This window comes from Zea mays, chromosome 2, assembly GCF_902167145.1.
Source record: "Zea mays cultivar B73 chromosome 2, Zm-B73-REFERENCE-NAM-5.0, whole genome shotgun sequence".
In the NCBI taxonomy this organism is placed as follows: domain Eukaryota; kingdom Viridiplantae; phylum Streptophyta; class Magnoliopsida; order Poales; family Poaceae; genus Zea; species Zea mays.
Genome location: NC_050097.1, coordinates 12578416 through 12589821, shown reverse-complemented (window position 1 = coordinate 12589821; position 11406 = coordinate 12578416). Strand labels below are relative to the sequence as shown.

At 52.3% G+C, this 11406-nt stretch overlaps 1 protein-coding gene across 2 annotated transcripts; it reads right to left on the bottom strand.

Moving 5' to 3' along the window:
- Nucleotides 1-6776: 6776 nt before the first annotated feature.
- LOC100283084 (maltose excess protein 1-like) lies at nt 6777-10367 on the bottom strand. 2 transcript variants are annotated; one of them, NR_178178.1, is made up of 10 exons: nt 10028-10367; nt 9777-9932; nt 9392-9682; nt 9180-9269; nt 8620-8654; nt 8427-8528; nt 8221-8339; nt 7760-7822; nt 7603-7664; nt 6777-7341 (listed from the first exon to the last, which is right to left on the bottom strand). NR_178178.1 is itself a non-coding variant. In NM_001155986.2 (9 exons), exons 1-9 carry the CDS (start codon nt 10265-10267, stop codon nt 7259-7261), a joined length of 1206 nt encoding a protein of 401 aa, NP_001149458.1. In that variant the 5' UTR covers nt 10268-10367; the 3' UTR covers nt 6777-7258. The 2 variants fall into 2 exon arrangements, 1 of the variants encoding a protein (NP_001149458.1); NM_001155986.2 differs by lacking the exon at nt 8620-8654.
- Nucleotides 10368-11406: the final 1039 nt, after the last annotated feature.

Below are 11406 nucleotides of genomic sequence, written 5' to 3'. Positions count from 1 at the left end.
TTTCGGTTCTGCACTCCAAAGAACCGAAAGAACCGAAAAACTCAAAAGTATTAGATTCAATTTGTTACATGTGTTTGTAACTTCGGATGTTGTGTTATCGACTTATGTTGAACCTCTAATCATCCATGTATTATCTATGAAATTATAGTCATTGTGCACTTGTCGTTGTTTGTGGGGAGATGTTGCTGAAATTTCTCACAAAAGTTGTCGCTATTCATAATTTTAGAGTGGCTGTGACAGTTCGGTTAGAACCGAAGAACCGAACCGAAGAACCGAGAACCGAACTAGTCAGTTCTGATTTCTTTATCTTGCTATTTCGGTTCTAGTTTTTGAAGAACCGAATTTCTACAAGAACCGAGGAACCGAACCGAACCGAAGAACCGAATGCCCAGGCCTAGCGAAGCGGAGTTCGTCGTCTTCCGGGGCTGAGCCTGAGTCCGAGCCCTGGGGTCGGGCGATGCGGAGTTTCCTATGGCGCCTGAGGCCGGACTTGGCTGCTGTCAGCCTCACTCTGTCGAGTGGCACAGCAGTCAGAGCGGCGCAGGCGATGCTGTCCTCTTGTCAGGCCGGTCAGTGGAGCGGCGAAGTGACTACGGTCACTTCGGCTCTGTCGTCTGGAGGGCGCGCGTCAGGATAAAGGTGTCAGGCTACCTTTGCATTAAATGCCCCTGCGATTCGGTCGGTTGGCGTGGCGGTTTGGCCAAGGTTGCTTCTTGGTGAAGACTGGGCCTCGGGCGAGCCGAAGGTGTGTCCGTTGCTGGAGGGGGTCCTCGGGCGAGACGTAAATCCTCCGGGGTCGGCTGCCCTTGCCCGAGGCTGGGCTCGGGCGAGGCGTGATCGCGTCCCTCGAATGGACCGATCCTTGACTTAATCGCACCCATCAGGCCTTTGCAGCTTTGTGCTGATGGGGGTTACCAGCTGAGATTTAGGAGTCTTGAGGGTACCCCTAATTATGGTCCCCGACAGCCCTCATGCCAGAGGTTGGACCGCTGGTTGCGGCGAAGCCGAGGGGGCGCACAACCGCGGGGCGATTGCACGCTCCGTGTGCGGCGGTTCATCCTCTTGACCGTTGGTTGCGGCGAAGATAAAGGGGCGCACAACCGCGGGGCGGTTGCACGCTCCTTGTGCGGCGGTTCGCCTTCTTGACCGTTGGTTGCGGCGAAGATGAAGGGGCGCACATCCGCGGGGCGGTTGCACGCTCCTTGTGCGACGGTTCGCCTTCTTCGCGTTTCGGGCCAGCTTGTATGACCTGTGAGGCCTGGCCCCCGTGTCATAGGATGGGAACCCTGGTGCGCATCGGGGGAGACCTTGCCCGTGACGCTTCGGGGCGCGAGCGGGGAAATCTGCCTTTAAAAAAGGGGTTCATCCCTCGAGTAGCAGCCATGTCTTGCTTCTCTCCCACTCGCGGTGCCCTTTCGCCTTCGAGCTCTCTGCGCCCCTTTGCCTTCAAGGTTTCTGTTTTGTGTCGCCATAGTTTACCATGGCCTTGTAAGTCTATCTCGAGCATGCCCAGACTGAGTGGGTGCTCGACATGGTGTGCCGCCTACTTGGATAGGATGTGCCGGTATTTGCCGGGAGGACTTGTGCTGATGTCTGTCTTCTCGGCGACCTTTCCACCGAAGAGTTTGTGTTCTTTGTTTCCAAACTCCCCAGCGGGTTGGCTCTGCCGATCCCATCTTTATTCGTGCAGCTGCTGGAGGGGCTTGGCCTCCAGCCACTACCCGTGGAGTCCTGCTTCATCTTTTAGGCGACCATCATCGCCTACCTCAGCGGGATGTCCGTGGAGGCGACGCTCCTTACCGCTTCTTCCTCCAGCATTCGGGGGGAAGGATGATCACCAGCCTCGTGAAGGTGGGCAGCAGGCTGAGCCACGACTCCATCCCTCGCACCCCCAACTCTTTGGAGTGGGAAGCGAGCCGTGCTGCGGCTCCATCTCTTTGGCTTTGATGGCTTTGGTGCCGCCTCCGACGCTGCCACCCACCGCCAAGCGGGGCGTGGCTGTCCGTCCACCGCACGAGCGATGGTCGCGCCGTGCGCAGGTCCGCCACATCCGTGGCGTCCCCTACGCTGCCGGCCTCACTGCTCCGACGCGGCCTGAGGGGTCGTACAAGACGTCGTACGCCGTGGGGGTGGCGGGCGCGTTCTTGGATGGTCTTGTCCTCACCCCCGTAGGAGGACGGGGGCGAGGACCTCTTCGCACGCGCTGTGGTGGTCGCCGTTGCCGGCAAGCCACCGGTGCAAAGGTGTCCGCCGTCACTGGCGAGCCATTGGTGAAGAGGTGGCCGCTTCCGCAGGCGAGCCGCTCGGAGTAGAGGTGGTCGTCGCCGCTGGTGAGGCTGCCCGGAGCTAGCTTCCAACGCGACCCTGCTGGTGCAGAGTAGTCTATTCCTGCAGAGTAGAGATGGAGCTAGGACTCCGCTTGAAAGCGGATGTAATACTTTTGCTTTTCGTAAGGTACTTTTGAGTACTATTTATCAAGCAGTATTAGCACTTATCTGTGTACCACTTGTCCCTGTTGTGTGTGGTGTAACCGATTCCTACTTGGTACCTGGCCCCCCTGGGACGTAGGCTCGATTTGTCGAGGCTGTAGACCAGCATACCTAAGAAAGAGTTGGCGATGGCCCCTAGGAGGTAGCCTCGACTGGGACCTGGGCCTGCACACAGCTTCAGCTAGGGAGCATTAGTAGTACACCCATAGGACCCGCCATCTGACACTAGCCATCCTTTGATACATGCTCGATAACTGCAGGGTCTAGTCTGGATGGCCAAGTTGTGCGTCCGGACCCCCTGGATGGTGGTTCTAGGTACTAGGACACCCATCGCAGAGTGGTGGAGCGTGCAGGCCCACGGTACGGAACCAGGCTGAGCGGCTGCACGGGCTCCGGACCACCCCAGGAGACAAGTGTCCATTCTCTAGTTCCGGACCCCAGGTTGCCGGACCCACATGACTTATAGCTCCAAATACTAGGGTACCCGTCACGGAGTGGTGGAGTGTGCAGGCTTTCGGGTACGGGACCAGGCTAAGCGGCCACACAGGCTCCAGACCACCCCATGGAACGGGCTCCTGTTCTTTAGAACCGCCCCCCAGGTTGTCGGGCCCTCCTGCTTTCGCAGAGAAGTCCTAAACTGCAAGCCTGACTGTTCAATTCGGATGTCATTATGTCTGATGGAAAGGGAACTGTTCGGGTGGGTTAGATAAAATAACATCCAGAAAACTGCAAGGTAAGACCATGGAGCAGTAGGATAAAACTATCATAGAGGCACATCTGAGGGGGTAAATCTTTTCTTTATAACCTGTCATGCATGGGTGCATACCAACAGGTCGGGCTTATGAGGGCGGACCTCACCTGGTTGGCGTACACGTATGTGTTGCCTAGTTACAAAAGGGAGAAGAATTCGACCCCTCAGACTTGCTCCTATGGATAGAACTTACAGAGATGCTCTAGTGGCCAGGAAGAGGTACTCCTTCAGTCATAGCAAGATAGTCACCTTCGGGTCGGCGTATTCCCGTCACCTTGAAGGGTCCTTTCCAGCTGAGGGAGAGTTGCAGAGCCCTTCTTGGTTTGGTACTTGCCGTAGGACTAGGTCCCGACCCTGGGTTCCCATCTGCGTTTGATGAGGGAGTCCTCGTCCTCATGCTGTAGCCATTTTTGCGTGGACTTGTCAGAAGCCTGGACCCGTGGGGAGTCCAGAAGGGTTTCCGGGGAAGGCAGGCTTCGGCCCCGTAGTCCGGGGAGCACAGGGTCCCTCTGGGGGTCCATCTAGTTGTCCCCACCGGAGTAGGAGCCTCCGACGAAGACATCCTTCAGGTCCCCCTCGGGTGACTGATACCCGAGGTCCCGTTCAGCCGTGGCCACCTCGACGTCGTCGACCTTTTCTTTGCCAGGTCGGCGACGAGATGGGGAGCCGTCTTTGGGAGACTGCTCGCGCCGCTCGCTGACGCGTTTCGCGAGGTCAATGATCTCGCGACACTCTGCGGCGCTGTGGCGACCGTTGGGGTGCACAGGGCATGAGCCGCTGTTACCCCCTCTACGGCCGTGGGCGTTTGTTGCGGTCGCCCCGGCCCCCGGTCGCGGCTGCAACGACTAGAGCGGTGGACCACGGCTTCTGGTAGTCGCGGTCCTTCTTCTTTTTCTTCTTACCATCCCGGGGGACGGAACCCGAGCCACCCGACTGGGTAGCCCCGGTTTGTGGGACCGAGTGCCATGCACGGCCATCGGCGGTTCTGGCGCATTTGTCGGCCAGAGCGAAGAGTGTGAGGACAATCTTCACGTCATGCGTGGCCAACTTCTCCAACATTTTCCCATCACGTACTCCCTGGCGGAAGGCCGTGATGATGGAAGCATCGGAAATGCGAGGTATAGTACCTCGCACCTTGGTGAAGTGGGAGATGAACGTCCGGAGAGTCTCCCTGGGCTCCTGCCTTACCGCGTGGAGGTGGGCCTCCACACCGTGCTGCTGGTAAGCGCTGGTGAAGTTCGCAACGAACCACACGCAGAACTCTTCCCAGGAGTAGATTGACCTTGGGGCGAGGTTCATGAGCCAAGTCCGGGCAGGTCCAGACAAGGCGACATGAAAATATGTCGCCATCATAGCGGTGTTTCCACCTGCTGCTGCGATAGCGGTGACGTACACCTGCAGGAACTCCGACGGGTTTGACGTACCGTCGTACTTTTCCGGCAGGTGTGGCCGAACTTGGATGGTCATGACGCCGCGCGGAGATGATCCGCAAGAGCGACGCAGCCTACGCCGGCCAAGGGGACACCCGCTTGGGATCGGGTGCCCATTGGGGCCTGCGGTGCTACCGCAGCGAAGTCTTGATCGAGGTTGCGACCCTCGATGTTTTGGCGGCGCTCACGCGCCCTCTCTAAAGAGACTCAGGCGTCCTCTCCCGCACGCCTGCGGTTGAGTTCTGCCCGGATGTCGTTGGTATGTGCACCCCTCACTGAGGGCGAGCGCACAGACGCCGACGCCTCATGTTGGCGCCGGGATGACCGTGGCCTCGACCTGGTTGAGGTAGAATGTGCCATGCCGAGTAGCCAGTCGACGTCGCCCCGCCACTGCTTCATGGCCCCCGGTGAGGCCGTGGAGCTTGGAGGGTGACATAGCAACTCCCTGGCTGCTGACAATGCTCCCGGAGCCACCCTCGACGGAGTCCGGGATGTCTGCGCAGTTGTATGCTGTCGTGCTGCGTGCACAGCAGCAATGCCCGTCATTGGGCGGTTGGGAACCTGTGGCATGGAAGAAACAACTTCTTCCTCCACCAGGAAATCCGTTGAAGTCTCGACGCGGTGCTCCACGATTTGCACCATCATGCTGAGCAAGAAAACAAGCAAAAACCTAATGCCTAGGCCCCTACCTGGCGCGCCAAATGTCGGAGAGGGAATTCTTCGGCCGGGTGGCGGAATGCACCCACCCTAAATCCTAAGATGAGGAAGGGGCTTAAGCGTTTTGCCTGTCTTGCTAAGCGATCACCGAGCACATGAACACGCGAGGATTTAGAGTGGTTCGGGCCGCTGGAGCATAATACCCTACTCCACTGTGTGTTGGATTGCTGTGGAAGCTTGAGAGTTGAGAGTCTCTGTCTAAGCTTGGTATAAGAGAGCTCCCCTTGTAACGTTGCATGCCTCCCCTTTTATAGCTAAGGGGGCATTCACAAGGGTACTGAGCCCCGACATGTGGGCCCAGGAACATAACAGATGTAGTACTTGGAGCTACTAATGTTTGCTGCTGGAGCAATCTTCTTGTGCCCTGACCTCCGAAATCTGCGTAGCATCGGCGTGCAGAGGAAGCTTCTCGTATAAGGGATGATGAGCGCAGTGCGCCACGTGGCACGGGTGCACTGTTTAACAATGGACTGGACAGGTGCGCCGTCTGCAGGATGGCCCTGGCGCCGCCTGCCAGCGGAGTGGACAAGACGCATTAAATGCTGAGTGGGCATATCGCCTGTCAGCAGGGTGGGCAGGCGGCGCGTCCTCTACGCAATAAATGCAGAGACCGCGCGGCTTTAGAGGCCTTACGTCAGGCTCCGCCTGCTGGCTTATGTCACGAGCTACAATCCACGCGGCAGCAGCGGGTCTCCGCCTGAGCGGGGAGCGCAAGCGCACAGGATAAAGCCTAACACGTGTCAGTATCGGACCCTTGCTTATGCCAGGGTATCCCCTGTCCCGGGACCCCGTTGTGGCCCGGACCTTACTCGGAGGGATCTGGACCCCATCCAAGGGACCCGACATGCTTACTTGGGAGTCCCCGACCGTAATCGGGGGTTCGGGTTGCGCGTACAGTGGTCCGGTGCTTCCTCGCGGAGGTCCGGTCCAACTGGTACATCCTGGAATGCTTCTTCTTTTCTCGCCACGTGGTGCCCCTTGAGGCGTCCACGTGGCGGGGTCGAGTGCTGTTCTCCGTGCGGCTAGAGATCACCGTACGGACACCGTGTCTTCATATTGTAGTAAGGGGTACCCCTGATTTAGGTACCGACATAAGATATTTAGTTATTTATAGAGGCTTTTCCCTTCCTATGTTTGCCTTCACTTACTTTCAAACTAGCCTTACCAAACTAGCCTGAGTGTCAAATTTCACTTATGAGCCTGCACCCGACCCGAGCCGTAAAATAATGGGTTGGATTTAGGTGCGACTCTTTACCCGTTGATATCCAATGGACCCTAGAATACTAGTTTTGAGTTTTTGTTCATACATGATTTTGGTCTAGCTCAATGAGACCCTAGGTCATCTACTCATATTCACTTCTTTAAAACGTGAACTGATATTACAATATGTATTGTGTGATTCTCCCAGGTCATCTACTCATCCATGGACAATGGGTACAGATTTGCACGACAGCAAGAGCTGAAATTGCATTGGTTTCAAAAATGAATCTAATTAAAGACAATATGGGATGGATAATATAAATTTGTTCTTACATCAGACTAGGGCTATAGCTTGCTACTGTACCCACCCTGCCGGATGAAGCTGGTCATCACGCGGTGGCTTCTGTAGAGGCACACGGCGCTTTCTACAGGCTTGGGAAAGTTGGGGCTTCCAGTCCAGGGCCATGGCAATGTTTATAGCCTTCAGCTGACCAGTAAGTTTCACGTTTCCTCCTCAAAATGCTAAAGACTGAAGCACCGTTTCTTCAGACCATATGGGAGCAACTGAACCACCGTTCTTAACAGCTACCATGATTTATTGCAGGAGAGCGTCCTACCCGGGAACAGTTAGCTGCTTAAAGTGCAAGAGAAACAAGGTTGCCGACGGTTCATCACTTCCCAAAAAACAGCTCCTTCAAGGAAGAGAAGGGCGAGCTGTTGCCATAGGCAATGGCATCTCTCCATAGAGTAAATCCTAGCAAGCAACCAAAAAAGTGACATGTATGGTCAGAAAGACAATCTAGCACACTTGCACTACAACAACAAAAAAGAGTCAGTTATGTATTAGTTCCAAAACAAGTGCGCTTCACGAAAATGTTTTTTGACAGGAACTCTTCACGAAAATGTTGAAACTCTGAAATGTGTGTGCTCCTCACAAATTGCCAAAATGAAATGTTTCTGATCAAGACGTTTATATTCGGAAAGAAGCAAACTAGATATTGTAAAGAGAGAAGACCTAGCCATAGAAGCAGACCAGCTGATGTTGCAAAGAAAACTTCTCCGCTGATGCTATTAAAGCTGGAACAAAAAAATTAAAGGGTTAATTGTCTTGTATGAGTCATACAGGATAAACACATAAGTAAGCGATATCACAGCTATGAGAAATACATTACCAGTACATGCACGCCAGGTTACCCCAACCCTGTAGGACAGATGCCCATGCAGAACCAGTGAACCTAGATTCATGAAAAATAACTATGGTTAAGGGAATATAGGAATTGCAATAGAGCAGATAAAAATGGCATTGGTTTGACTATATTATTGACTATTAATAAATACATCTTTTATTATTTAACAACCATAAATTCAAACTTCCATGAAAATAAGGCATTCGATCAGCCTCAGTTTATGAAATAATGGGCCATCTTATTATGTGTGTCATGCCCTTTCATGATTATTTAATGAAGATGATTTAGGAGGTTTCATGTAAAGCTTCATGCATGGGAATGCCTAGGGAAGTGATATTTTCATATGGTCCCTTCTCATCTACAATAGGCATTTCCAGTCGGAGTTAGATACTTCCCATCACAATTTCTTGAACACTATCAGGCAAGATAGAATAAAAAATTAATACCACATCAAATCACGGATGAATACAGCGCGAGGAATCATAAGTCCGTTTCCAAGCATTGCAAGCAACATGCTGAAAGCTGACAGCCCTTTGATGTTACTTGGGTTAAGGTAATTTGTCCACTGCAGAACCCAACAAACAAATTGCATTTTAGTGCATCAGCATTTGATCATCAGTTTCCACTGGTACGAGTGTGTAAGCTTGAATACCATCTGTGCCACTGGCATCCACATGAAGAGAAGTGTGGCTGTCCAACCAGACAATGACCCAACAAATTTAACCCCTGCATTGGAAAGCTTGCCCATCCTTGCCTGAAACCAAGAGGGAAAAAAACTAATCAAGAGCTAACATAAGCTAGTCGGCAATTAAATGAAGGAACCATGTGATGTGAATACAACCTACTTTTAGTGCTTGATTGATAAGTTGGTAAGTATGCCCTAAAATGAAAATATATCAGCACAAATGGAAAAGATAAAGTAGAATTTCCATGCTTTGTGTTCTCACATCGATAATCTCTTGCATATCTTACTAAACAAGTTCTCTTACTAGTAACCAAAGCTACTTATAATATGTGCAAATCAAACAAACGGACTGAAAATACGTACTGTGTACTCAAATGAGGGATCATAAAGAAAAACAGTATGTATAATTAAATCCAACTAAACATGAACTTAAACCTCCCAAGCACTTAAAATAAGAATAACATCCTATTACGGAACTGGACTTCATTATTGCTCACACCATTACTTAGAACATTGTATCTACTAATATGTAGGCTGCTTTAAAACCTGACATCAAGCATGGTCAACTAATTTGGAACAATGCAAACGATAAAAGGCTGCTTCAGAGTCATAAAGACAATACATTTGCTTTTAGCTTTCCAGTTTTACTTGAGGCATTCAGGTGATATCATAGTTAATAAACATAAATCGCTCAATGCAAGATAATATAATGTGTCGTACCATCGCAACAGCTGCAACAGCTAAAGAACCAGAGATTATGCCAGGCAGTACGCTATTGGGGATGAAGGGAACAAAAGTTGACCACATGACCTGCATTTTCAATTCACCAAACAGAGATAAACAGAAGAAAGAAAATTTTAGAATCGACACTGTACAAAACAGCAGAACCAGCTGAAGTTGTAAGGTGTCAAAGCAAAAACAGTCATTTTCACCTGAGGGAGCACGGCAAGGCCGCCGACTGTAATGAAATCCTCCCACAGCAGCAAGAGGGTTCCAGGGATCCAGCCAAAGTAGTTGAGGAAGTTTAGGATGAGCCCTGCGGCCACAACAACCGAAGTGGCCACGAACTGCGGCACCGGCATGGACTCCGCCATTGCGAGCTGCACGAGGACCGCATAGGTGGAGATGACGCCAAGAGTCTGCACGATGACAGCCTCCGTTTCCTTCTTCTTGGCGAAATAGGAGAGGAGCGAGAGGTTGCCCAGCAGCCCAGTGAGCATTCCCTGAAGCGTGCAATGAGATCCGTCAAAACGATCGTCACAGCAGACACAGTCACACAGAGGAGGTGGAATCTGAGACGCGAATTGGGGGCCGTACAAGCCACGGCACGGCGAAGAGCGCGGTCTTGTTGCCGGCGAGGAGGTTGCGGGTGTTGAGGACGATCTGCGGGAGCTGGAGCAGTAGGAAGGGGATGTTGGCGGCGCCAGCGAACTTGGCCGTCATGGAGTCCCACTCCTGGTACTTCTTCGGGTCCTGCGCGGCAACCCAACCCAAGCCAGGCAACCGATCAAACAATGACGCGACATCCGCCGCCGATGCCGGAAGAGAAGAGAGACGAAGGAGGGTACCTTGAGAACCGGCTTGGAGGCAGTGACAGCGGCGACGGGGGGCGGTCCATGCCGGCGTCGCTGGTGGAGGAGGAGCGCAGGCTGGTGGTACGCCGCGAGCGCCTTGGGCGCGAGGGGTTGTAGGAGAAGAGCGCGGGGTGCGGCCGCGCTCGGGGTAACTCCGGCGATAGCGCGGCGGGAGAGGGGCGGCGACGCTGGGAGCATCGGGAGACGGAGGCTGGCTACCGACGGCGACGACATGGCCGGTGGGCGGTGGCTGAGGGGTGATGAGTGGGGGGGTGGTGGATCGGTGGGGGCAGGGCAGCGAGACGCTTCACGAGCGAGCGAGTGAAGTAGTGGTGGGAATGTGGGATGTGAGGACGGGAAGGGCGCGGGGGACACGCGCGCGCTCGGGATCCGATGGACCCGGGACACGCCCCGCCCGAGGTGGGGCGCGGGTGTCGTCACCGTGCCGGTACGTGCGTTCCAAGTGGAGGAGGTGGCTAGTGGCTTCCCTTTCTATCGCCTCGCTTCGTGGAACCGGTCGTGGGCCGAGCCGGATTTCCTTCTCGATATGGCGTTCAGAGGCCTGCCTTGTGCTTTTGGCTTAGGTTGGTTGGCCCGTTACTTTTTTTTAAGAAAAGGTTCGCTGGCCAATTAGTACTTGTGAGCATGTGACCACGCCATCCCTACTCATGACTCGATAACTCGCTCGACTCAGCTCGTTAGTAGCTCGGCTCGATTCGGCTCATTTTAATTTTATAGCGAGTCAAGCTAGCATTTTAGCTCAGTTCTCTAATGAGCCAGCTCATGTTAGCTCATGAGCCAGCTCACGAGCTAAACGAGCTAAGCCACAACACAAGTTTGTCTAGTCGCTGGTGTCGTCTCATCTCTCATAGTCTTGTTTTTCTCGTAGTTATGATATGTGATATGGACATGTGTGGATGTGTCATGTGCTTAAATATTTACATTTTTTGCATGGCTACATAACTACATTGTATATTTAATATTTAATTATTGGTTATGGTTTTGTGAACTTTGGTTCTAGCAGCATATGATGTTAGTGTTACATGTTTGTGGAACGGATGATGAATTCCTTTATAATGATGTTTGTTATTATTTTATTATAATAAGGGTTTATAAATATGTAAGTTAATACATATTTGGTTATTTAATTTAATATTAAAAGTTAGAAGAGCTAGGACGATGATATGATAATAATATTATAAAAGTTTTGGATTTGTAGTGTTAAACACTTAAAATATGATTTTTCGGTTATATATATATTTTATGTATATAGATCTTTGTATTTAGTTGTGTGACTTGCGAGTCTAATAAGTTGGCTCGAGCTTTCTAACGAGTCGAGTCAGCTATTTAGCTCGTTAGTATATCGAGCTAAG